The 27,023-nt window shown below is 39.9% G+C and overlaps 2 protein-coding genes across 19 annotated transcripts in view; one reads left to right on the forward strand and one right to left on the reverse strand.

Moving 5' to 3' along the window:
• LOC139468029 (sodium-independent sulfate anion transporter-like) overlaps positions 1–2,622 on the forward strand; it is a 53,559-nt gene extending 50,937 nt beyond the window's left edge. Inside the window, exons 18-21 of the mRNA XM_071249699.1 lie at positions 12–79; positions 987–1,052; positions 1,723–1,816; positions 2,470–2,622. Of these exons, the coding sequence (XP_071105800.1) occupies positions 12–79; positions 987–1,052; positions 1,723–1,816; positions 2,470–2,537 (296 nt within the window). The 3' untranslated portion in view covers positions 2,538–2,622. The remainder of the gene's footprint in view (positions 1–11; positions 80–986; positions 1,053–1,722; positions 1,817–2,469) is intronic.
• Positions 2,623–10,940: 8,318 nt separating this feature from the next.
• The window catches only part of LOC139468031 (calcium-activated potassium channel slowpoke-like), a 140,944-nt gene continuing 124,861 nt past the window's right edge, over positions 10,941–27,023 (reverse strand). For all 18 annotated transcript variants that reach the window (XM_071249714.1, XM_071249703.1, XM_071249708.1 and 15 more), the window contains 8 exons: positions 24,260–24,434; positions 23,321–23,545; positions 22,590–22,791; positions 21,068–21,166; positions 20,137–20,267; positions 18,884–19,078; positions 18,330–18,500; positions 10,941–17,652 (listed from right to left, as the gene is read on the reverse strand). In XM_071249714.1, coding sequence (XP_071105815.1) covers positions 17,572–17,652; positions 18,330–18,500; positions 18,884–19,078; positions 20,137–20,267; positions 21,068–21,166; positions 22,590–22,791; positions 23,321–23,545; positions 24,260–24,434 — 1,279 coding nt within the window. In that variant the 3' untranslated portion in view covers positions 10,941–17,571. The remainder of the gene's footprint in view (positions 17,653–18,329; positions 18,501–18,883; positions 19,079–20,136; positions 20,268–21,067; positions 21,167–22,589; positions 22,792–23,320; positions 23,546–24,259; positions 24,435–27,023) is intronic.

Raw genomic sequence — 27,023 nt, forward strand, 5'->3', positions numbered from 1 at the left:
AACAATTTCAGGTGGCCATCAGAGATCTGTAATTCTAGATTTCCGGCATATCAGTGGGATTGACTACAGTACTGTCATGGTAAGTCAACAGTGCTGTGTCTGAGAATAGACTCGCCATTAGAGCTTTGTGACTTAGAAGTCTCTCCAATGGAGCTGTGTGACACAGAGGTCTCTCCAATAGAACTGTGTGACACAGAAGTCTGTCCAATAGAGCTGTGTGACACAGAAGCCTGTCCAATAGAGCTGTGTGACACAGAGGTCTCTCCAATAGAGCTGTGTGACACAGAAAGCTGTCCAATAGAGCTGTGTGACACAGAAGACTCTCCAATAGAGCTGTGTGACACAGAAGTCTGTCCAATAGAGCTGTGTGACACAGAGGTCTGTTCAATAGAGCTGTGTGACACAGAGGTCTGTCCAATAGAGCTGTGTGACACAGACGTCTCTCCAATAGAGCTGAGTGACACAGAGATCTCTCCAATAGAACTGTGTGACACAGAAGTCTGTCCAATAGAGCTGTTTGACACAGAAGCCTGTCCAATAGAGCTGTGTGACACAGAAGTCTCTCCAATGGAGCTGTGTGACACAGAAGTCTGTCCAATAGAGCTGTTTGACACAGAAGTCTGTCCAATAGAGCTGTGTGACACAGAGGTCTCTCCAATAGAGCTGTGTGACACAGAAGTCTCTCCAATAGAGCTGTGTAACACAGAAGTCTCTCCAATAGAGCTGTGTGACAGACGTCTCTTGAGTAGTACTGTGACTGTGACATAGCAGTGACAATAGAGCTTAGATATGTGAGTGCATATTGACATGGTGACATGTACGAGTACATGTGGGTGAATATGTGAGTCCTGGTGAGACAATGTCGGATGCTGATAGTGAGTTATTGTAACACTGGTGAACGGGATGGGTGAAAGTTTGTGAACAGTTGATTGGTTTGATTTGTTGGTTGAACTGTTTTATCAGAAACTTGGGAATAATCTGTGCAGGGTCTGATGCAGCTGTTGGCAGAGATGAAGAGGAGGGGACTTGGGGTCATCCTGGTACATGTGTCAGTGAGTATACGTGTCATGTTCACCCCTTGGTAGAGTTGTTGACAGGGCTTAAACTCTTTGGTTGTGCAGTCATAGCATCTGTCCGTTGTTTGTGGTTTGAATCCAGCTCTTTTGGCCACTAGAAGGGGCTGGAGTATTTGAGTGAATGAGTAAATGAATCAGGTTTTCCGCCACTTTTAGCAATATTCCAACAATATCACAGCGGGAGACACAAGAAATGGGCTTCACACATTGTACCATTGTGGGAAATCGAACCTTCAGCCTGACGAGCGAATGCTTTAACCACTAGGCTACCCCACCGCCCCTGGAGTAATTGAGTCTAATTATGGCATGTCTATTTAATGAAAGCATGAAGTGATACGGTAACATACATTAACACGCTGCAGTGAAACCTAAAAGACTTGATGCTAACAATCAATGCATCATAATCAGGCAGATCTGGGGATCAGCCCAGAACTATCAGATCCTGGAACTTATGAGGGACATAACTCTGCGAAACAATTTGATTTAGCTGCCTGCTAGCTATCTCATGGCTTGTAATAATGAAGATTAAACAATGATTAAAGTCTCTCATCACCAAAAGTGTACCTGCAAATATAAGATTTTATGGAATACTTCACATGTAAAATGACTGTCCTTGACCCTAACCCTGTGTTTGGTGTGCCTGCAGCCTCCAGTGATGTACAGTCTTCAGAAGGCAGAGCTCCCTGGACTTGTGATCTCCAGCACTGTGGAAGAGGCTTGTGAGGAGCTCCATGTTCAGGGTAGGATCTCCCCCACCTCTTTCCTCTCTGTGTGGAGGAACGTGAGACAGTGGATCAAGAGAACTGATCTCACGCTATGAAGCCCTTCTTATTACTTTGTGTTTTCATGTTCTTAGTCATTCAGCTTCAGACGGATTGGTCAGTCAGAACAAACAAATTGAACATAAGAAAACAATGTTTCCATGGTTTGACAAGACTACTGACAAGCTGTCTGTTGTTTAAAATATGTGTGAAAAAGGTCTTTTTCAAATATTTTTACAATACACCACAGGTTTTCATTTGAAGTATGAATGATATATACTGAAAATACAAGTCATAAAATATTATTATGTACTGTACACATTTAAAGAAACTCAGTATCCACTACAAGAAATATTCATCATCCCTAACTTTTGTTTTCTTTAGTATATACATGTATGTTCTATTTGGTGAATGTTCCAATGTTTAGTAATCCTACATACGGGTAGTTGTTATGGATGTATTACCTGGGCATTTATGTGAGACCAACAGATATACAACTTCTGAATGTATTGCATGATCGGATCTACATGTAAACAGAGAAATAGCTCCAGAATGTTAAATATGAATTTGTTCATCAATGGCTGTTGTTGTTTGCGTTCTTAATTCTATCCTTGTTTTTGTGTGTTCTGCAGAGGACAGTTCGTTGGATGTTGATGATGATGATGAGAACCAACCACTCATCAGCAAGGGAACTAAGTGAGGGTTCTGAACAATGTGGGCAGGTGCTTGTTGGGACAGAACATTGTGTGCAGGTGCTTGCAGGGGCTGGTCAGTGCAGGCAGGTGCTTGCTTGGGCTGATCAATGGAGGCAGATGCTTGCTGGACAGAACACTGTGTGCAGGTGCATGCAGGGGCTGATCAATGGAGGCAGATGCTTGCTGGACAGAACACTGTGTGCAGGTGCATGCTGGGACAGAACATTGGGGGCACATGCTTGCTAGACAGAACATTAGGTGCAGGTGCATGCTGGGGCAGAACATTGGGTTCAGGTGCTTGCTGGGGCTGATCAATGCAGGCAGGTGCTTGCTGAAACAGAACATTCCAGGTCGGTGCTTGCTGGAGAACACATCATATTGCAGGCATGTTGTTGCCATCGAAGAACATATTGCAGGCAGGTACTTGCCAAGACAACATTGTGTGTGCATGCTTGCTCGGGAAGAAGGTATTGCATGCTGGTTCTTCTGGGATGTATTGGTTCTTGTTTTGACACTGCAGAGGGATAGATGTTGGTACCTGTACACAGTGGATAGAATACATATCTTCTGGCTTGATCTTACTACAATATGTGAATGAATAACTGTTATAAATTTATAAAGAACTCAGTTATGCAATGATCAAAAAGAGCTGTCAACAGTTTTATAACGTCTCTATCATTGTACGTCCTTCATCTATGTATAAATGGCAGGTACAGTTGTGGGGTTGTGGTTTCCTGTGACATGTGACAGTTTTTTAAAGAAATCACAGCCTTCCGTGACACTGAAACAGGCAGCAGCTTCTCCTGAGAACAGCAGACAATAGCATTACAGTGAGCAATGGGGCTGATGCCGTAGATGCTTGCTGTTTCCTACAGAGTGTAGAGGCATGTCAAAAACATGCGGTCGCTTGCTGGATTTCTGCTGAGGGCATACAGACTATATGGGCAGTTATTTAGTAGACACCTAGCCCCTTTGGCAGATTCCTGGTGTGCTGTGCCAATATTCCTCTCTGTGATGGCTGAGCAAGTCTTGTCAACCCTTGTGTGAGAAACTGATTGTGATCAAATTTAGATACATCATATATGACTTTTTGTAACAGTGCTTATTGTTATATTTCAAATGACATTATGTTTTGTATACAGTCTTGTAGTATTTGATACTATTGTGATTAGTTATGGCCTTTAAAACAATGATGATTTCCACAGCACTGTCTCAATATATGCTTTGTGATTAGTCGAAGTCCCTAGTAAAACATGCCTGTACTTGTTTACTCATTGGAAATACTGTTATACATATTATTTTAATGACCGAACTGATGCGGGTGTTTTGAGTGTGAAAACTGTGTGATCACAAGAGGTTAGGGTCAGTATTATATCTTTCCGACAAGTCCCTTATCAAAATGACAATCACATCTGAGTTAATGTGTTTAGGTAAGACTTTATTTGATTGTTTATGGATTTTTTACTGCCTAATGAATAATGAATAATCCTAGTTGCAAGGTGTGGAATTCTTTATATAAAAGCTACTTAAGAATATTTTTTATTCAGATGGAGCAGTTGCTATGTTCTATGTGAGCAGTGTTAGCAGTTCTAGTGCATATAACTTGTTATAGGCACAATATTTTTAGTGTTGAACATGTGCAAGTTGGCATTCAGCAGAATACAAAGTACTGGTAGTAATTTTTTTTTACACTTTTCAATATTTAAGGGTTGGTTGAATCCATAAGCCATTACAAAAAGTCTTCCCTTATATTCCATGTGTACAAGATGTCAACCTGGGACATAACAATGTTGGAAGTCAAACTGAATTACAGTGTAACAATTCTCAAAATTGCCAACAGATGTCAGGGTTTATGATTAATGTCAGCACCTGCTGGTCAAGTGACTTTGCATGCTTGATATCCCAGTTCATAGTGTCTCCTTTCTGTTATGATGAATACCCTGCTGCCATTCACGACTATATCCTTCAATTCAGAAGTGACATTACCAGCTCCATCTCTCTGGTAACTAACTTTGCACTCTGTAATTCGCTTGACAACTAACAACCAGTCCAATCTCATTAAAATGAGATCTAAGTTCTGAGGACATCCCATTACGGGTCACGTCAGAACGACCTTTCCCGAACAGTGACCAACCACTGAAACGACTTACAAGAAGTCGACATGAGCCAATTAGAAAGCAGCTTCTCGAGCTTTACGGCACTCGTTTCAACCTGGTGACTTCCATTTCAGACTTCACTTGTAAATATGTTGACACAGTTCTCGATTAAAATTTTGGAAACTGAACAAACGAACATTCTTGAATGTTTAATATATGGTTGAGATTGTATGGCAGTGCTTCCCATGAACTGTGCAACGCCTCTTCCATTCAAATGTTTATCCAAAAGAATCAGGAGATAGACGATAATTTTGACAGAATCAGTCGTACGGGCTGTAACTGTCCGGAATACAGCGTATTAACGTTTTTGACGTTGCATGATTAGACATTTCGACTGTCACTTTAGTGATGATCTGGTAAGCGACGCTTTGATTAGTTGGATGAAAGGTCGTTCTGACGTGACCCGTATTAGAATGTCCTCAGATCTTTGTTAAGTGATAGCGAGAACTAGGATCTGATTTTAGTGAGATTGCAACTAGTCAAAATGTCTCTTTAGAACGTGAGTTTGGCATAATTAAAATGAACTGCAACCTCGTGTGAGCAAGTCCTTGAGACAATTATTCAAATCAGAAGACTGGTATAAATGATAGGGCAGGAAGTCATTAGTTTACCAGCCGTTTAGTATTATACCAGAGACGATATGCCACAAGACGAGTCGAGTGCTGGTGATATCACCTCTTGAACAAGGTAATTAGATTGGATGGCTATTTTTAGCAGCATGTTTGTCGAACCAGATCGACCAAGCATAAAGCCATGGTGGTGAATGAATCCAGGGTATTTATCCACATAGAGTGGAGATATGATAGCCTGCATAATCGAGGTTGGTAACTCTGTGAAAACAGTGGGAAGATATATGGATAACCAATTTGATTTTAAAGATTCAAGTGAATTTGTTATGTCCAGGTAGGAATGTATATGTATATTTTATTTATACCAATAAGTGCAACCTTCTGTTATTATGATATATGGAATCAGAAATAGCAGTCTTAACATGTATCACTCAGGTGCTATCACAACTGATTGTATTGCTTCCTTCATGGAATGGCATCTTGCCAAGACTTTTCTTATACATGATCTTTGCACTTACCGTAGACAATGATTCAAGATACTTCTGATGACCTCCACATATGTCAGATTTATTAAGGTCATGCATTGTGCCATCTACAAATCTGGCAAATCTGTGACAGACTAACCATAGTAATATGAAAGAATTGGATGATCTTTTTTTACTCTTTTGTGTAGTTAATGTGAACATCAGGAAGAAAAATGTGATGGTGTTCATGAACCCTCACCGCATCATGATGGTTCTTGTAGAACAGGATATCCTATGGCTGCTGCAGCAGGTCAGGTGACTCAGTCTGTGGGACACATCCCCGTTACCCAGTATGATGCAGTACTGGAGCAGGTCACCGTTACCCAGTATGATGCAGTACTGGAGCAGGTCACCGTTACCCAGTATGATGCAGTACTGGAGCAGGTCAAGTGACTCAAGAAGATTCAGTCTGTGGACACATCCCCGTTACCCAGTATGATGCATTACTGGAGCATGTCAAGTCATTCAAGAAGATTCAGTCTGTGGACAGGTCACCGTTACCCAGTATGATGCATTACTGGAGCAGGTCACAGTTACCCAGTATGATGCATTACTGGTGCAGGTCAAGTGACTCAAGAAGATTCAGTCTGTGGGACAGGTCACCGTTACCCAGTATGATGCATTACTGGAGCAGGTCAAGTCATTCAAGAAGATTCAGTCTGTGGACAGGTCACCGTTACCCAGTATGATGCATTACTGGAGCAGGTCAAGTGACTCAAGAAGATTCAGTCTGTGGGACAGGTCACCGTTACCCAGTATGATGCATTACTGGAGCAGGTCAAGTCATTCAAGAAGATTCAGTCTGTGGGACAGGTCACCGTTACCCAGTTTAATGCAGTATTGGAGCAGGTCAAGTGACTCAAGAAGATTCAGTTTGTGGGACAGGTCACCGTTACCCAGTATGATGCATTACTGGAGCAGGTAAAGTGATTCAAGAAGATTCAGTCTGTGGGACAGGTCACCATTACCCAGTATCATGCATTCCTGGAGCAGGTCAAGTGACTCAAGAAGATTCAGTCTGTGGGACAGGTCACCGTTACCCAGTATGATGCATTACTGGAGCAGGTAAAGTGATTCAAGAAGATTCAGTCAGTGGGACAGGTCACCGTTTCCCAGTATGATGCATTACTGGAGCAGGTCAAGTGACTCAAGAAGATTCAGTCAGTGGGACAGGTCAACATTACCCAGTATCATGCATTCCTGGAGCAGGTCAAGTGACTCAAGAAGATTCAGTCTGTGGGACAGGTCACCGTTACTCAGTTTAATGCAGTTCTGGAGCAGGTCACCGTTACCCAGTATGATGCAGTACTGGAGCAGGTCACCGTTACCCAGTATGATGCATTACTGGAGCAGGTAAAGTGATTCAAGAAGATTCAGTCAGTGGGACAGGTCACCGTTACCCAGTATGATGCATTACTGGAGCAGGTCAAGTGACTCAAGAAGATTCAGTCTGTGGACAGGTCACCGTTACCCAGTATGATGCATTACTGGAGCAGGTCAAGTGACTCAAGAAGATTCAGTCTGTGGGACAGGTCACCGTTACCCAGTATGATGCATTACTGGAGCAGGTCAAGTCATTCAAGAAGATTCAGTCTGTGGGACAGGTCACCGTTACCCAGTTTAATGCAGTATTGGAGCAGGTCAAGTGACTCAAGAAGATTCAGTTTGTGGGACAGGTCACCGTTTCCCAGTATGATGCATTACTGGAGCAGGTCAAGTGACTCAAGAAGATTCAGTCTGTGGGACAGGTCACCATTACCCAGTATCATGCATTCCTGGAGCAGGTCAAGTGACTCAAGAAGATTCAGTCTGTGGGACAGGTCACCGTTACCCAGTATGATGCATTACTGGAGCAGGTAAAGTGATTCAAGAAGATTCAGTCAGTGGGACAGGTCACCGTTTCCCAGTATGATGCATTACTGGAGCAGGTAAAGTGACTCAAGAAGATTCAGTCAGTGGGACAGGTCAACATTACCCAGTATCATGCATTCCTGGAGCAGGTCAAGTGACTCAAGAAGATTCAGTCTGTGGGACAGGTCACCGTTACTCAGTTTAATGCAGTTCTGGAGCAGGTCACCGTTACCCAGTATGATGCAGTACTGGAGCAGGTCACCGTTACCCAGTATGATGCATTACTGGAGCAGGTAAAGTGATTCAAGAAGATTCAGTCAGTGGGACAGGTCACCGTTACCCAGTATGATGCATTACTGGAGCAGGTCAAGTGACTCAAGAAGATTCAGTCTGTGGACAGGTCACCGTTACCCAGTATGATGCATTACTGGAGCAGGTCAAGTGACTCAAGAAGATTCAGTCTGTGGGACAGGTCACCGTTACCCAGTATGATGCATTACTGGAGCAGGTCAAGTCATTCAAGAAGATTCAGTCTGTGGGACAGGTCACCGTTACCCAGTTTAATGCAGTATTGGAGCAGGTCAAGTGACTCAAGAAGATTCAGTTTGTGGGACAGGTCACCGTTTCCCAGTATGATGCATTACTGGAGCAGGTCAAGTGACTCAAGAAGATTCAGTCTGTGGGACAGGTCACCATTACCCAGTATCATGCATTCCTGGAGCAGGTCAAGTGACTCAAGAAGATTCAGTCTGTGGGACAGGTCACCGTTACCCAGTATGATGCATTACTGGAGCAGGTAAAGTGATTCAAGAAGATTCAGTCAGTGGGACAGGTCACCGTTTCCCAGTATGATGCATTACTGGAGCAGGTAAAGTGACTCAAGAAGATTCAGTCAGTGGGACAGGTCAACATTACCCAGTATCATGCATTCCTGGAGCAGGTCAAGTGACTCAAGAAGATTCAGTCTGTGGGACAGGTCACCGTTACTCAGTTTAATGCAGTTCTGGAGCAGGTCACCGTTACCCAGTATGATGCAGTACTGGAGCAGGTCACCGTTACCCAGTATGATGCATTACTGGAGCAGGTAAAGTGATTCAAGAAGATTCAGTCAGTGGGACAGGTCACCGTTACCCAGTATGATGCATTACTGGAGCAGGTCAAGTGACTCAAGAAGATTCAGTCTGGGACAGGTCACCGTTACCCAGTATGATGCATTACTGGAGCAGGTAAAGTGATTCAAGAAGATTCAGTCAGTGGGACAGGTCACCGTTTCCCAGTATGATGCATTACTGGAGCAGGTCAAGTGACTCAAGAAGATTCAGTCAGTGGGACAGGTCACCATTACCCAGTATCATGCATTCCTGGAGCAGGTCAATTGACTCAAGAAGATTCAGTCTGTGGGACAGGTCACCGTTACCCAGTATGATGCATTACTGGAGCAGGTCAATTGACTCAAGAAGATTCAGTCTGTGGGACAGGTCACCGTTACCCAGTATCATGCATTACTGGAGCATGTCAAGTGACTCAAGAAGATCCAGTCTGTGGACCAGAGGGAGGGGTGTCAAAAGGTTCTTTAGGGAAATATTTATTAACTCACTTTATCATGTTCATGTGTTACTTCTGATCATGTTTTTATTTTAACTGCGCATAACAAGCATTAGTTTCAGCTTTGGTTTCTGACCTCCAGCTATCTATAAAGGGTAACAAACACAAGCAGGGAATATATTTTATCAGTTATCATATTTTTTATTTTTCTATCACATTTGTTATGGCAGTTATTTCAAATATGTACAACAGCAATAAAAAATTCAAGAGGAAAATAGTTTTTGTTTCCTGCAGCAAGCATATGTTACAACATTTAATTGATTCTTCAAATGGTGGAAGATAGGACAAGTTGTATCAGTATTTATTCCATAATTATAGATATATTGTGGTTGTCTATAGTAATAACTATTGTTTAACACAGGCACCTGCCACTTGCTAGAATGTCAGTTGTGATCCAGGTACTGTAATGCACAAAGAAAAGTCCCCACAATTGCAACCATTGCATTAATCTTTAGCACTCTTGTCTATAGTCCTCATGAGTACTTCACTGGTTTGGATTCTATGTTCTCCATAAACCATAAATACATATGGCTACTAGAGGGGAGGGGGGTTTAATATCCCATGTTCAAGATTATTGCTCTAATGCATGTACTAGTCAGGAGTAATGCTGCTTTTATAGTGTTAAGGCCACACATTTTATCTTTTGTTTCATGGGCCCATCGCCCTTACTAAAAAGCAGCTGGAACCGAAATAAATTAAACATAAAGATATATTTATTTTTATTATGCCTTCCGCTAGTAATATAGACCCTCTTATAAAATATAAAATGTAATATATAAATTCTATGTCTAAATCACTATCAGTGATTCAAGAAGCCAGTTTTAACTCCATGGCAGAATGACTTTCAAATAAGTAAATGATTGACATATTCATTTTTTTATTTCAATCGACCTTGCGTGCAAAAGCTGGAATAAATCCATGAAACATAAAATTTAAAAAGTGTGGCCTAACCCACTGAGAAACCATGCCTTAGTTTAACATTAATACTCAGAAACAGTGATACTGACTTCGAGCTGGCCAGTCCTTGGTATGTTTGCTTGTTTGTTGTTAAGCACCCCTCAGCACTATTCCCTCTATATGATGGCAGTCTGTAACTAATCGAGTTTGGAGCAGACAATCCAGTGATTGACATCATCAGCATCGATCTACACAATGGGATACGATGTCAGCGATCCCTTTAGTCACCTCTTATGTCAACCATGGTATGACATATATTGACAAAATGCTCTTCAACTCTCGGTTGCTGTGTGAGCTGTAGTAGTGACAATAAGGTTAATGAGGTTTTGTATGACTGAAGGAAGTTAAATTAACTTCCCACATGTTGAGTGAGTGAGTGAGTATGGTTTTATAAATATCACGGTGGGGAACACCAGGAATGGGGTTCACACATTGTATCCATGTGAGGAATCGAACCTGGGTCTTTGGCGTGACAAGCGAACGCTTTAACCACTAGGCTACCCGAAAGAGAAATAATGTTATCTGTGCACTTGCTGATTTCCCTCTCATGTCAACCAGGACTAGGCTTGATTTGTTGAGGGAGAAATACTGACTTCACTACAAAGTGGCAATATGTATTCGCAGCTGATGGAGATGCATACTCACGATGGTCATGATTCAGAAAAAGATAATTTTTTGCACAGTAGTGTACTTAATTTATCAAATGGAGCATGTCGTCCTCTGATCTGACAACAAACACAGTCGTGTAGCAGAAATGGTTTATTAAGCAAGTTCACAGCACTCTGTCCTGACGTGATGATGATCTAATAAACGCTCTCCCTTCTCGTGAGTTATAAAAATACAGTATACTGACTGTCAGTAACAAAATACTTTGTTTGATCACAGGCAACAATCTGCATGGTTTTCTTTTACACATAGAAATATCTACAACTGGTGGTGTTTTCTCCCATACCAGACTGCTTCTGCCATGGGTTACCTCCCTTAGTAAGAGTACTCTCCCTTGGTAATTCCACCACAAAAGCAGTCAACGCCTTTACAGACCATACTGTTAAGAACCGTATTTTAAATATTGCTAAATACCAAGTTATTTTGTTATGATATAATTAGTATTATTATATTCATTCTCACAACCCTAGAACATAAATACTGAGTAATTCATAATCATAAAGACTTTAAAGATATCTAAAATCTTACTTGAAAACAATTTCAGTTGGTTTCCATGACAATGTTTGAAGAAAACATGATTTAAGAAAAGACATTTTCATGTACTGAATTAGGTTTAGCAAGTTCTTCTGTTTTAAATTTTTTATCACAAGCAGTTTAGACAGAGCCTTAACTACAATCTGACAACACAGTGTTTGCCATGTTCTGGTTTTGTACTCGGGTGGAGTGTTAAATCCTGTACCATGAAGTATATCTGCTGGTGTGAGTTTGGGATTACTGCACAACTCAGATTGTTGTGTATAGGTGTGATCTAACGACAAAATGTAAGTTAATCTATTGCAGTCAAGAATCATAGACTTCAAATCAAATTATCAAAGATACCACTTCATGTATATCAAACAAAAATTGAATTAATTCCAGTTTGTGTGACATATTGGATACTGCTTATGCGAAATTGAATAGAAGAAGTGCTTCAATGTTCTTTAAAGTATAACATAAATGCATTGCCAAATATGCTTATATAGTTAGTGAGTGAGTGAGTATGGTTTTATGCCGCTTTAGCAATATTCCAGCAACATCACAGCGGGGGACACCAGAAATGGGCTTCACACATTGTACCCGTGTCAGGAATCGAACCCGGGTCTTCGGCGTGACGAGCGAACACTTTAACCACTAAGCAACCCAACTGCCCCACATATATAGTAAGTGTGGTAAAAATGGAGACGATGTTCCATGGCCGGTGCCCGTTTCCTTCCTTGTTCAGTGTAGCTAGGGTGAGCAACTGATAATTTGGTAAACATCTTAACATTTGAACTGGTGGACAGTTACTTGAAGGACAGGAATCAAACTTGCTAGGACTGCCAATAAGCCCAGCCAATAAATGCACAATAACCCCCTCTATTGATCATCAGGACAGTTTAAATAATCAACATTTTATAAATACCTAAGTCGGACAAGTTCAACACAGACTAGTAGACATCCTTAATGGACAATGATAGTTAATGATTAACTGATTGTATCAAATTCTTTAATTAGGGACTGTTATAAATCTACCTATCATAATGACTGGTCCCTTGAATTGTGGTTGAGTTCTGTAAAGTAAATGCTTTTGTGATAATTGATTATGGCATATCACAGTTTGAGATTGATTTAAATATTTTTCCGTTTGAGACCGTCCCTGTCCTTCAAAATGGTAAGATTCAGCTGTGTCAGCAGAAAGGATTGACTACACACAAATCTGTTTTTATTTATCTTTTATATGTAAGATTTCATACCCAAAAAATCTCAAAATACATTTAACATACTGAAGTCGCTTTGATAGACAATATTTAAATCTAATAAATAAAATCAATGTGAATATTGATAAACATAACCAATCTCTATTACTTAATTAGCTTCACACAAATGAGACTGGTCAGAATTCCTAGTTCAAATTACTATATACCTGTTGGCACCATTATTATATTCCAATCACAACCCAACTCTTCAAACTGTCTAAAAGCTCTCGTACCTCAATCATTATGCAGTGTATCTAGTTTTATATAAATATTTCTTGCTTTAACTTCATCACACCAACCTCTCTTGTCAATGTTCGTTCTATTGAATATTAAAAATGATGATAAACAGAATAATCCACAACTGGACAAAAACAGTTGCAGGGAAATGTACATCTGCATGTGGTAGGGCTGTTCATATGTAGACAATAGACACAAACAAAACACCAATCAATTTAGAAGGGATGATAACATTTGACAAAAAGGTAATAAGAGTAGTTAAAAAGTTAAACATTGTTCCAGAAAAAATATCTTAAATATGATTTCATATGCAACAGTTGGAACATATCAATAATAAGTTCATTAGCAAATAGTATTTGTCTCAAAATAGAATTTGATAAAAATTCTTCAGAAATGAAAAGTCATTAGATAAAAGAAAGTAGTCCCAAGGACAATAGGTTTTTTTCACTGGGACTTGACAAGATACATGATCACTGTGTAACACCTCTAGCAAAGCCATTACAAACACCAGTAGGAAACTATACACTTAAAGCAGGTGTTAAGTACAACATCGACGATGGCCCATCGTCTTGTAATGAAAAACTAAACAAATTCATACTACTTGATGATATGTTTTCCAGGAAGTGGCTCCAGATTCATGTGTGTAAAGTGTGACTTCAAATGGAGTGAGGAAGCGGTGGTCTGTTGAGTGAGTGAGTGAGTCGGGCCGCACACCACGTTGAAAAGTATTTCCGTTACAACACGGCAGTCAGCTCAGGAGAAAAGAGCAAAGGGATACAGGTCAGAGACATTTATCACTTTGATGAATCCTTGAGGAGAGATCAAGAATCATAATTGGGCAAAATCTGGAGTCTAACTTACCTTAACCTGATCTGGTAGCAAAGGGACACAACTCTGGCATGAAGTGGGGTGCAGTGAGTACTGGTGAGAAGCAATGCAGGCATACATATGAACAATACTGAGGAGATCTGAGATGGAAACTGACACTTTTTTCCTGAGCTAGATGTTGCAAGATTGAATCACACACAACTTACAACAATGTCTCACTGACCAAATTTTGAATTTTTGGTATAAAAATCAATTTTTGAGTTACGTTGTCTTAAAATTGCGTTCTTATACTCTTTTGGCAAGATTTTAGGTGATAGTACTGGTATTGTAAAATAAAATTTTATCAGTGTATTTGAATAAATATGATTGACATCTTACTGACTACTATTGATTGATTAATCACTGTAATATGAAAAATATATTGAAATTCAACATTTTTCCATTCAAAATGTTAATGTGTAAGTGCCAATCTAAAATTTGACTTTGGTCAAAAAGGAAACATAACACCATCTGTTTACTCAATATGTATACAAAAGAGAAAGTGTTATTATTAGTCGACAGGAATGCAGTGTACATAAAAAAATTGGCACACAAACCAGAATTTCAAACCATGTCATGAATGAATATAATACCGGTACATGTACAACACACTTGGTTATGTTTGAGCTCTATGACAAAGACTAAGTTGATGGTCAAGTTGAATATCAAAATTTCATTTCAAACATTGCAAGTGCATAAAATACAAAGATTAACCAAAAAGAAAATGGCCTTTGTGGTTGTATTAATGGTTGCCTGCAAAATATCGAAGCTAGTTGTGTTCCCATCAGCACATTGGTCATGTGACAATTTTAGAACAAGTGAAAATCGTAACAAATAGTCCATAACTGTACAATATAATATTGACCAACATGAGCTTCATCTTGCAAAATGGCAAACTGTGATGTCAGTTAACCTCTGAGTATAGTCCAGTATACTGATATAGATAAAATGCACATGATTGAATTTTTCAACAAGTGGTGGGGGAATACGATCTCCTAAACAAAAAAGTCATTATTTTTATCATGCCTTACAAGAAAAACTTAAAATTTAAATTTTTTTGCTTTGTAATCTTTTTTTTCAACATCACTGCAAAACACTTTCGTTCGTTTATCAATACATAACAATGGTAGTATAGCTCCAATTACGTATAATCTCTCAGGGCAGATAATTCATAATCATATTACCTCAATTCTATATATATAATATACAGCATATCTACATCTGTGTATATACAAACTTTTTCTGTAAATAATATACATTTAGAATGTATAACAGCTCAATATACACATATTATAAATGGATATATACACACAGTGGAACTTTCATTTAAGTACAATTCATTGTGTGAAAAATCAGAAAAGAAATTTCAACAATATCTGCTGTTAAAGAGGTAAGCTCATATCCAAGACCCAGTAAATCACCAGAGTGCATTGCTAGTCTTGTTATTTGGTGCCATGTTCAAATATTGCCATTTTAGTGTAAAATTAATATATGCGTGGAACGAAATATCTACACACAAACACAAAATTTATCGTTATATTCACTTATCAATCCATACTTCATGAGACTAAAAAATCACATATATGATTACAACAATCATATTAAAGTAATACCATATTCAACATATCAAGCACCCTATTCCAACAAAAGTGTTTTTTTTCCAATTTAATTGTAGATTTGCCCTTCTGGTTTGTTGTATATAAGTATTTTTTATATCATAATATAGCATTGAGAAGTCATTTAAAACAAAGTGGAATAGATTCTTATTAAGCATTAATGCTTGAAACCTTTTATGAGCCTTGGAACATATTTCAAATACAGTTACAACTTATTTTTTTAATAGATTTGAATACTTTTTGAGTTTATACATTAAATATGGTAATAATGATTTATTTTTGTTTAAGAGTTCACATTGATTTTTACTGCGTTGAATGTGATGATAGCATTATTTGAGAATAATCCACAATTACTTTGTTGGTACTTAAATCAGATTCATTGCTGCCAACCCTAGTCTTCATATGGTGTAGATTAAAGAGATAGTCCACCAATATTTCAAATTGATATGAACGAAAATTTGTTTCATGCAGTACTACATGGTAGACTTTATTCTCTAAACATCTTGCACACAAGCCATGATAAAGCAAAATTCAAAAAGGGCCACTGTTTGCTTTCTTCTGTTGTCCAAAATGTCTTAAGAGAGTGATAGGTCACGACATCACAACTTTGCTCAAAATGGCGGCCTCCAGTAAAGGAGTGAAACATCACATTTGTTCCGAATATGCTGAGAGTAGCATGTTGCAATCTCATTAAAATCAGATCTAAGTTCTTGCTGCCGCTAAACAAAGATCTGAGGACATCCCATTACGGGTCACGTCAGAACGGCCTTTCGCGAACCTTGACCTCCCACTGAAACGACTAGCAAGTCAACATCATCCAATTAGAAAGCAGCTTTCTCGAGCTTTACTGCGCTCGTTTCAACCTGGCGACTTCCATTTCAGACTATGCTTAAAAAATATTTTGGAACAGTTCTTGATTACAATTTTGAAAACTGAACAAACAAACCTTCCTGAATGTCTTATATATCGTTGCGATTGTATTGCAATGCTTCCCACGGACTGTGCAATGCCTCCTCTGTTCATATGTTTGTCCCATGCAAATAAGAGATAGACGATAATTTTGACGGAATCAGTCGTATGGGCTGTTACTGTTGTTCAGAATACCCCGTGTTAATGTTTTCGAGGTTGCATGATTAGAAAACACATTCCGACTGTCACTTTCACGATCTGGTAAGCGACGCTTTGATTGCTCAGATGAAAGGTCGTTCTGACGTGACCCGTAATGGGATGTCCTTAGATCTTTTTTAACAACAGAGAGAACTAAGATCTGATCTTAACGAGACTGAACATGTTGCCATATGTGTTGCATTCAAGCTCTGGATATAGGTAGAGTCCATATCACAATTTTGATTGATGAGTGGAACATCTCTTTAACTTGAACAGAAGCATTTCATACAGAATGAATACACAATGGACCAGGGATACTACAATGACAGATTATCATTGTGCAAATCAGCAGTGTCTGAACATGATTATCTAAACCACAATTTTCACGTGAAATAATAGCACGGATGTCATTGAGAAGTCAAAGTAATGAAGTATCAATACAACGTGCCTCCTCATGTATGGATATAAAACATATCGATAGATACAATTCTAAAAGTACCCATTATTGAAACTTTTTCAATTATTTAAAAATCATTTGATAAACATTGACTTATTCAACTGTACTTATTTGACATGCTTGAGCTTGCTCCATATTGTCAACACGATATGTTTGAGAGAAATAACTTGGATATGCTGTAAAGTTGTGTCATATTATATTTCAAATGTAAAATATATAAAACTCACTTCTGTAGTAAAATAAATTATGGAATTCTGCTTTTCGGTATAGTTATTACTTTCAAATTATTTTCATATCTCCTGGCATTAAAAACCAAACATATAATCTTCTATGTATATGTTTTTTATATTTATATAAAAACATTTTGACTTGTGGCAACCATTAAATATTTAAGAACTAAAATAGATTAAACATACCCTTATATTTAAGGCCAGGATTTGTTGACGAGTATTGGGCACTTCGATAATGAAGAATACACCTTAAACGTTGAGAAATAGCAACAACTTGGTGGTGTAAACGTTTCATATATAAAAACTGCCATCACTGAGTGTGAAGAAAGACAATGACCATATTGAAAGAGTATTATAAATCTTGTCTGTGGAATACGGCTTGGCTTGGGTGTTGATATTGCCTCCTGTTACCATGATAACAGCTATGAATCAGTCTCTGCCCTTCTTTTCTTTTTTGCTTTTTTCATGATTTCATTGAAGTTGAAAGGTTGAAGACAATAGACCTGAAAAACATGATCATTGAAATTACACAGTGGGTGGATGGTAGCTCAATAAGGCCACTATAATACTAGAATATGTGTCAATCTCATTAAAACCAGGTCTGTTGTTACGATTTGATACCCCTGACATCAAGATCTAACAACCTTACATGGGCTGTCACATGAACTCAAAATGAACGCTTATTGCCCAATGAGATGTCAGCTTTCTAAAATGATTAAGCTTCATTTGTCTGCCACCTCGAATCAGAAATTTCCATCTTAACAAATGAAAACCCACACTCAGAAACTTCCCTCAAGTCTTGTGTTTTCCAACCTACCCAGACGATATGAGTGAGTGAGTGACTATGATTTTACGCCGATTTTAGCAATATTCCAGCAATATCACGGCGGGGAACACCAGAAGTGGGCTTCACACATTTTACCCATGTCGGGAATTGAACCCGGGTCTTCGGCGTGACGAGCAAACGCTTTAACCACTAAGCTACCCGACCGCCCCCAGACGATATAATAATTCCATAATATATAGGAGTAGTCTTTATATTTCTTGTTTTAAAGATTTTTTAGTTACACATCTTGGTCAGTCGGTAAGAAAACAAAATGCTTTTATTTATTTACTTTTTGGAGGTCAGCAGAATGTAAACATTAGCGTAAGTCTTGTCTACTTGTGTTTTCCAACCCACCTGATCAGTAGGTAGCAGCTTGAAGTCTTCAGGCGGGTTTGCTATCACATACCGCTTTGATGAGGGACTCTTCACAGACTCACTTGTATCTCGGAATCGGTACAGCCCAATACACAGGATACCAAAGTGCCGCAACGCGTGGACAAACAGGTCCCCATATTTACCTGCTTCCTGAAATCATAAAGAAGATTTCTCCAAGCCCAGTAGAAATCAGAGTGTTGTCAGTTCATCCACAACCTTTCACATGACACTAATAATTCATTAAAACACCATCTAACATCACATCAACAACGATGGATTGTAACATCACATGACATAAACAATGATCACATGACATGTCACATAACACCTAAGTTATTAGAAACTATAATGTAACCTCACAATGATTGACTGTGACATCACAACATTACTACAACAATACTGTCTCTATTTCATCACCGAAAACCACAACTATGCATTGTAAATGCTACCTGATGGCCCACCTGGTTATATGGTGTCTATAGAAAGATCAGGTTTTACCTTACAGACAAGTCTGGTATGACCTTGACACCTACCCCAAACTGCTGCAGTGGACCATCAAACAGCGAGATCTGCGCCACTCTACACCGGTCCCGGTTGGCCAGAACAGATGGGGTGCAGTAGCCCCCCTTCATCCCCGCCCCCTCCGCCAGAATCTGCTCCAGCTCGGGGGTTGCGCCCCCTGTGATGAGGGTGCGAATCAATGTCAGTGCGTTGTCGTTGAAATAACTCTGAAACAGGAGAACCATCCGCTGACTTGTCTTTCAATTAACAATATAAAGTCAATCAGTATTAAGGACCTATTAGGACCACATCCCTTTTTTCCTTTCTTGAAAATTCAAGCCACTAAATTGAAAATTGAAGATAATACAATTATGCTTTAACATTGTTATTGCACTTGAAATTTCAAATTGTATTTTGAACTTTCAACATGCTATCTTGAGATTTCAACATATCACTTTGAAATTTCAACATGCTATCTTGAACTTTCAAGAAAAAAAAAGAAAAATGATATGGGCTTCCGTAATGAAGACAATCTCAGTAAAAAATAATGTCTTAATATAAACAAGTAAAGATTAACATCATTAGACTACATGTGAAGAGAACTTATGGCAAGTATAACCATGAATAAAAACAATTGTTTTTGTTTGTTGTTTAACACCTAACTCAGCAATATTCCAGCTATATGACGGTGGTCTGTAAATAATCGAGTCTGGACCAGACAATCCAGTGATTGACATTATGAGCATCGATCCATGCAACTGGGATACGATGACATGCATCAACCAAGTCAGCAAGCCTGACCATCCAATCCCTCTTACAACAAGCATAGTCGCCTTTTACGACAAGTATTGGTTGCTGAAGACCTATTCTACCCCAGATCTTCATGGGTAAAAAACAATTGTAGTGCCATGACTATGTTTAAGTATTGGAGTTTTATCAATCTCAGCACTTAAATCACGTTGGTCATTGATGTCATGAATAAGTGAGTGAGTTGGGTCAATGACCACTTTGACCAGTATGTTTTAGTTATATCACAGCATGTCAGCTTGATGTGGAAAGAAAACCCAAAGTGATGAAGGTCTTTGGTGAAACCCATGTGCACAGGTATAGTTCTCACAAACCTAAAAACAATCAGAGCAAGCAGGGATTTCAACCCCCGATCTTAGGATTCTGGCATGCCAAAGGGATGCAACTCAGCACAGCAAATTGCAATGCTTTGGACAGCTGGACCCCTGTGAATGGTGGTGAGAACCAAGGATAAGAAGAATAAGGTTCCTGAACTTACTGTGCTCATGAGTGAGTCCAGGACACTGACAGCGAAGGCAGTACCACAGGCGAACGGCTGCGTCATGTACAGCTCCGTATCAGGGTCATCGTCGTCATCTTGGTCCAGAAACTGGACATTGGAGTCATTGGCTGAACAGATGAACAAGCATTATAAGACATCCATATACATCTAGATATCCTTATCTAATCTTTGCATTGTGGAAAGGTGTGAGTTGGTTTAACATTTCTGTTAAAATTTTTCTTATGATTTTAAGGATAGTTTAGAGTATACTATTGTGTCTAGGGCAATAGTTCCCAAGTACATCATGCTACAATTATCACATGAGTGCATCATGTATTACTGGAAGACCAATTCTGTCTGTAAATATGTAAGCATTGGCCTACATTTTTTCTATGCAGTAGGCAGGTTGGAAAAAGAATATGCAGCTTTTTGTGGGAGAAATTGCAGAGGGATATAGGCTGAAGAAAATGAGCATGAGTATGGCGCAAACCAACATTACTAATCGAGGCATATCTGGGAGCCGAACTCACAACAAGCAGATCCTGGCATGGCTAAGGGAAACAACTCTGCACAGTGACTTGAAACAACATGACTGCTGGTTTTAGATTACCAGTAGTTCCTGGCATGGCGATATGAAATGATCATATGATTTTAGAGGTGTTAGCCAAGTGTCTTTATTACATTCGTACACGAGAAAGTCTTTCACTCAATCTGATTTCTTCGGAGATGTAGACAAAGACAGTACAAACATATGGCAAGAAAATCATCTTGGGGCATGGACTTGCATATACTTAGGCCTTCTCTTGAAGTTTGCAAATAACTGTCTTTACGTGTCAACATGAAGCATAATGGCATCAAGGTCTATTCAGCATGTGTCGCCAACTAAAGATGGCATCTGGCTTCACTGTGTGAGAGTTGAGTGACTTACCTAGTTCGGTGATAAGTGGTACATTGGATCCACACACTGAGCCTCGCCTTGACACGCTGGCCGGACTGCCCATGGGGGAGAACCCGGGAGGTAAGAACCCTGAGAAAGGAAAACATCGTCACTTCCTGCTCTTCCATATACAGTTCAGACAGTTCTTGCAGGGGAGGTTTACAGATTTTGTAGTTATCAGTTGCATGATCGAAATAAATAAAAAATAAAACGCATTCAACAGTTTTCAAGGGGCCTTGAGGTTAAAGTCGGTCAGTTGTTGCAAATGAAACAAATACATCTGGTCTTACTGGTTCTGGTCCTTTCAAATCTCGGTTGTTTCTGTTTTGAGGTATTAAAAAAAAACCACAAGGCTATTTCATTTGTCATTTCAGTAACTGTCAAATATTTTGAGATTATGTGTTATTTTCAAAACCATTTTCTCTGTCTCCAGCGTAACGAAACTGATTTTATTATTTTTTCTCAATCTAAGATCTGGAAAGCAAGCAAAACAAATGACTTACCTACAATGATAGGGGCAAGGGCTGGATTTGGCTACTGACTTGTAGTAGTGGGGGCAAGGACTGGGTGAGGCTACTGACCTGCTCTGGTGAGGGCAAGGACTGGATGAGGCTACTGACCTGCACTGGTAGGGGCAAGGACTGGATGAGGCTACTGACCTGCTCTAGTGGGGGCAAGGACTGGATGAGGCTACTGACCTGCTCTAGTGGGGACAAGGACTGGATGAGGCTACTGACCTGTAGTAGCGGGGCAAGGGCTGGATGAGGCTACTGATCTGTAGTAGTGGGGCAAGGGCTGGATGAGGCTACTGACCTGCACTGGTGGGGGCAAGGACTGGATGAGGCTTCTGACCTGCACTGGTAGGGGCTGAGGACTGGATGAGGCTACTGACCTGCTCTAGTGGGGGCAAGGACTGGATGAGGTTACTGACTTGCTCTAGTGGGGGCAAGGACTGGATGAGGCTACTGACCTGCTCTAGTGGGGACAAGGACTGGATGAGGCTACTGACCTGTAGTAGCGGGGCAAGGGCTGGATGAGGCTACTGATCTGTAGTAGTGGGGCAAGGGCTGGATGAGGCTACTGACCTGCACTGGTGGGGGCAAGGACTGGATGAGGCTTCTGACCTGCACTGGTGGTGCAAGGGCTGGATGAGGCTTCTGACCTGCACTGGTAGGGGCAAGGACTGGATGAGGCTTCTGACCTGCACTGGTAGGGGCAAGGACTGGATGAGGCTACTGACCTGCACTGGTAGGGGCAAGGACTGGATGAGGCTACTGACCTGCTCTAGTGGGGGCAAGGGCTGGATGAGGCTTCTGACCTGCACTGGTGGGGGCAAGGACTGGATGAGGCTACTGACCTGCGCTGGTAGGGGCAAGGACTGGATGAGGCTACTGACCTGCACTGGTAGGGGCAAGGACCGGATGAGGCTACTGACCTGCGCTGGTGGGGGCAAGGACTGGATGAGGCTACTGACCTGCTCTAGTGGGGGCAAGGACTGGATGAGGCTACTGACCTGCACTGGTAGGGGCTGAGGACTGGATGAGGCCGATACTGTCATCAAAGTTCATGGCTTTGATGTTCAGTGAGCACAAGATGGCCTCCTTGTCCACCAGGTTGGGGTCATCAATATTTTTATCCTTCGCAGACACGATAACACACATATCACACAGGTTAATGTTGACTGCTCGAAGGTTGGCACGGTTGAGAGGCGATCCCTGGGGAGAAAAAACAGAAATGATTATTCAGATTCTAATATGTTCTTCTACATGAATATGCTGCCATGTGTGCAGTGTTAATAAGGCTGGTGTCATGACAGATTTATAATACTAATATGAACAAACTGGTTGGTCCTTAACTTCCTTGGAGTAGCAGTGAGTGAGTTGGGTTTAACGGCGCTTTTAACAGTATCCAAGTTATATCGCGGTGTGTCAGCTCAATGTGGGAGGAAAGCCCGAAGTGATGCAGGTCAGATGTTTACCACTTCGGTGAAACCCACGAGCACGGGTATGGTGCTCACAAACCTAGATACATAATCAGGGCGACCCGGGATTCGAACCAATCATTGATTTCTGGCATGCCCAAAGGACACAACTCTCCACAGCAAATCGCGGCGCCTTAGACGACCTGGCCCTCAAGGGCCCCCCTTGGAGTAGTATATATGTACAGAGACACATACTATTAGAACAGTATGATAGTATGAAAAATTTACCAGCTTACATAATACACACCAGTATTTAAACTTACATGCAATATGGAAAGCTTGGGGAAGTTCTGCAATGTCTTCCACTCTCTTTCGAGATATTTGAGGTCGCCGACAATGACAACATGCTTCAGTTCATGGTAGTGGAAGTTGCTGGCACGCAGTGGCATCACCAGATTGCGCAGACCAATCAGAGGTGAATGTGGGTCAGCAAACAGGCACACGATCACGTGACTGTGCATTGTCGTCATTGAAGCCTGGTTCCGGTCCTGCAATTGAAGACATTAAATTCAGTAGACGTTCAGGACTGGCCATTTAATTTCCCTAGGGGGCCTGAGCCTTTTGTTTGAGGTAGAAATTTTTTTTGGTGACTGCTTCGAGTTTTTCCTCCGAAAGGAGCAGCTGAATAATCTTGTGTTTGTTCACTACACAATTTTTTGTGAACATCTAGCATGTCAACTTTTTGTTTCAAGCATTTTCAGAGACAGTTTTTAAACTTTTACTCATTCAATTTGTTTACAGGTTCGTAACTTTCGCAAACTTTTATTTTGAATTAACATTTTTGGTTTACAAATTTACAGATACAGTTTGGGTGTATAGAAATGGCCGCAGATATAGTTGTGCACCCTGACTTGTGAAAGTCAAGGCAGAATCAGCATTAACCTCTATGAGAAAGTTACTTAAGGAGGAATCGGTTGCTATGTGGACTGTAAAAGTACAGCAGTACACACAAGGACTCATCTAGACCTGCTTAGATGACGATATTCAGCTCCCAGTCTGCAGCAAATGACAACAAAAATTCCCACTTTGAATTGCCCAAATTTCAGAATTCCTCAGAATTTGCAAAGGTAAGAATGTGAAAAAAATCCAATTTTTAAAAATGTCACTATTTTTCCAAATCTGCCTGCAAAGAGAGCTTAGTTTGGAATCCCAGATGATTAATACCTGACTAGAAACAAATCGTAGCTGAGAACCAAGCTTACAATAACCACTTCATCGAGCGGCCTGTCTGGACACCAGTGGAACATCCCCGTGGAGTCGAATCTCCTTGGCTCTTCACCGGGGGTCAGCTGGTCTGTGGAGGGCACAGGTGAGGCTGCTTCACTCAGGTTCAAACTCGTCCCTCCGTCCAGTGAGGTCTTACTGGCACTGGTTGGCCTACAGGAGGGGAGACATGTTGTAGAGGTGGATAGGAAACTCCCATATCAGACTGCAGTGATGCTTAATAATAGTATGTATTAATGGTAAGTAAATCAAAACGTCAGTTGTGTTTTAAAGGAGAAAGCAAGTCTTATGCCACTTTTAGTGACTATATTCATGGATGGGACACAAGAAATGGACTTCACGTTGCTTCCATGTGGGACCACTAGCCACCCTCCACCCCCGTTCCCCCCAACGTAGGCATCAGTAGCCTGCCCCACCCCCATGAAGGAATCAAGTCCAAAGGTATCTTTAAAAATGTCACATGGGAATACCAAGAATGGGGTTTACATATTTTATCCATCAAACTGGGCTGAGAGTTTTCAGTGTAACCTGTAAAAGCTTACCCACAGAGTTACCCCATTGCCCCTTTGTTTCCCCCTGAATTTTCCTCTTATTAAACAGTTGAAACAGACAGAGAGCTTTTGCAGTCCCTAACCTATTAGATTTTGTCAGACAATAACTCCATATGAATTTAAAGAGTATAAATATCTGTATCATTGTTAAGCATCATTGCAGTGTGAACATTCTTAAAAGCAATTTTCAGTTATATTTTAAACCACTAGTCTGAAATATATACTATATAATTTTTATTCAATCATTTACTTGATCCAGACTTTATTCATTTAAAAACATCTTTGGTATTCATGATTCATGATACTTCAACATGTATAGCAGCACTTGTTGATATCCCAGGTGGAGATGGTTATCGCACATGCATGTGGGGAACACACCATCTGCACAAATCTAGCAGCAGCCCATCATATGTTTACATGTTTCTGTCACACCTTTTATTGGAATGTTTGCCTCTACACAAATCACATAACAGAAAATGAACACCAGTTAAAACATTATCCCCGGATAAAACTTACATGAAATGTGAAAGAAATTTGGTGCAAAATCTGAAGTTTACATTTTCTGATTTATTTGATGAATAACAAAAGTTCAATACAATACAGACAATATTTCCCGATGAATTACATACAATTTGTTGTAGGATGTCAGTATGTGCATGCTAGGTGTACACAACAAACATGCAAACATGTCCTTTGGGTGTGTAGTTAATTTTATGGAGATTCTCGATGTATCATATAACACAAATTCACTATTTAGGCTACTGAGCTTGCCCAAGATGTATAGGGTGATCCAAGCTACAACTATTGCTGTCTATATTAATGTCTACACTGAGATTATTCTGTGCAAATGACCCCTGGAGTATTTGATACTGCGGCAATGTATTGTCATGATTCTTGATATCTACTGTTTTAAGTGCAACCTGATAAGCATGACTTATGAAAAAAAGGCTCCTGGAAAACATTTATGGTGTCTTAAACATGTCTTTTTTTAATTTCAAAGTGATTTGGGAGGCATAGATGTAATCAGTGTTTGGAATATAATATATCACCAAGCCGCCATCAGAACCCACAGACTTAAGAAACTGCAGTCCCTGACTAAACTGTTCAGGCCCTCATTTAAAAAACTGCAGCTTCTTGTGACAAATAATTGGAACATAAATCTACTGCAGGCCATCAGGACTCATACAAATTTGAAACTACAGGTCATGAGATCTACTTGCCATGGGCCCACTGCAGGCGATTATATCGAACACTGCATGGAATATTATTTGTCTATTTAACTATGAAAGTGCATCTGTCGCTGCTTGCATGACCTTGTATAAGTGGTTGAGTTTTGTTTGGTTTAAATGAAGTGAAGTGCTATGTACCAAATAATTAAAAGTGTATTTATAATGAACTTAATTGGGTATGAACAATAAACAATAACCATACTACCAAAGGTACAGAAGCTCACCTATCAGGATTATATACCACTTGAGAGACAATTTGATTAAGTACCGTATTCGACGTAATAAGCACTCCGCTCTAATAAGTGCCCACGGTGATATTTGCTGATATATTGGTGAGTGAAAAATCCCAATTAGCACCCCTTCCGATTGATCAATGTACACAAGACTTATTAATTTGTGTAGAATACGCACTTGTGTGTTATATGCACCCTTAATTATGGGCAATTAAATTCTGGAAAATATATCTGTCGTGTATGATACGCACAGATTTTTCTTTTGTATCATTTCAGGCTGTCAGCATAAACTATGAAATTTATGATCTTTCAACTCTGTTTTTTCTCTCACCAAAATTATGTTCTTATAAGAGCCCCCTATTTCAAATTTTGAGAGTGCCCTGGGTGCTTATTACATCAAATACGGTATTTTGTTTAACAAGGACAAATACATGTTGGGTAGCATTAACTGTTATGATATTCATATAAAGATGGGTGATGATTAAGTACACCTTTGAAGTATGAAGTTTTCTACTTATATACCATAGATATTCTAAAATATTGTGATTGTTTGTTCAATATTTTGATAGCAGTTTCTTCAGTTCTACCATGGTGGCTTTATCGATTATTTTAAAATGATAATCTTTATAGTATAGTATAAAAGGACCTTCTCTCAAAACTAAAAACATGCTACAGGCCATAATACATTAATTATTAGAATTTCATCCCACCTACCTCACTACCCCTTCA

The sequence above is a fragment of the Haliotis cracherodii genome, unplaced genomic scaffold, assembly GCF_022045235.1.
Source record: "Haliotis cracherodii isolate W230 unplaced genomic scaffold, xgHalCrac1.p SCAF_2, whole genome shotgun sequence".
Classification (NCBI taxonomy): domain Eukaryota; kingdom Metazoa; phylum Mollusca; class Gastropoda; order Lepetellida; family Haliotidae; genus Haliotis; species Haliotis cracherodii.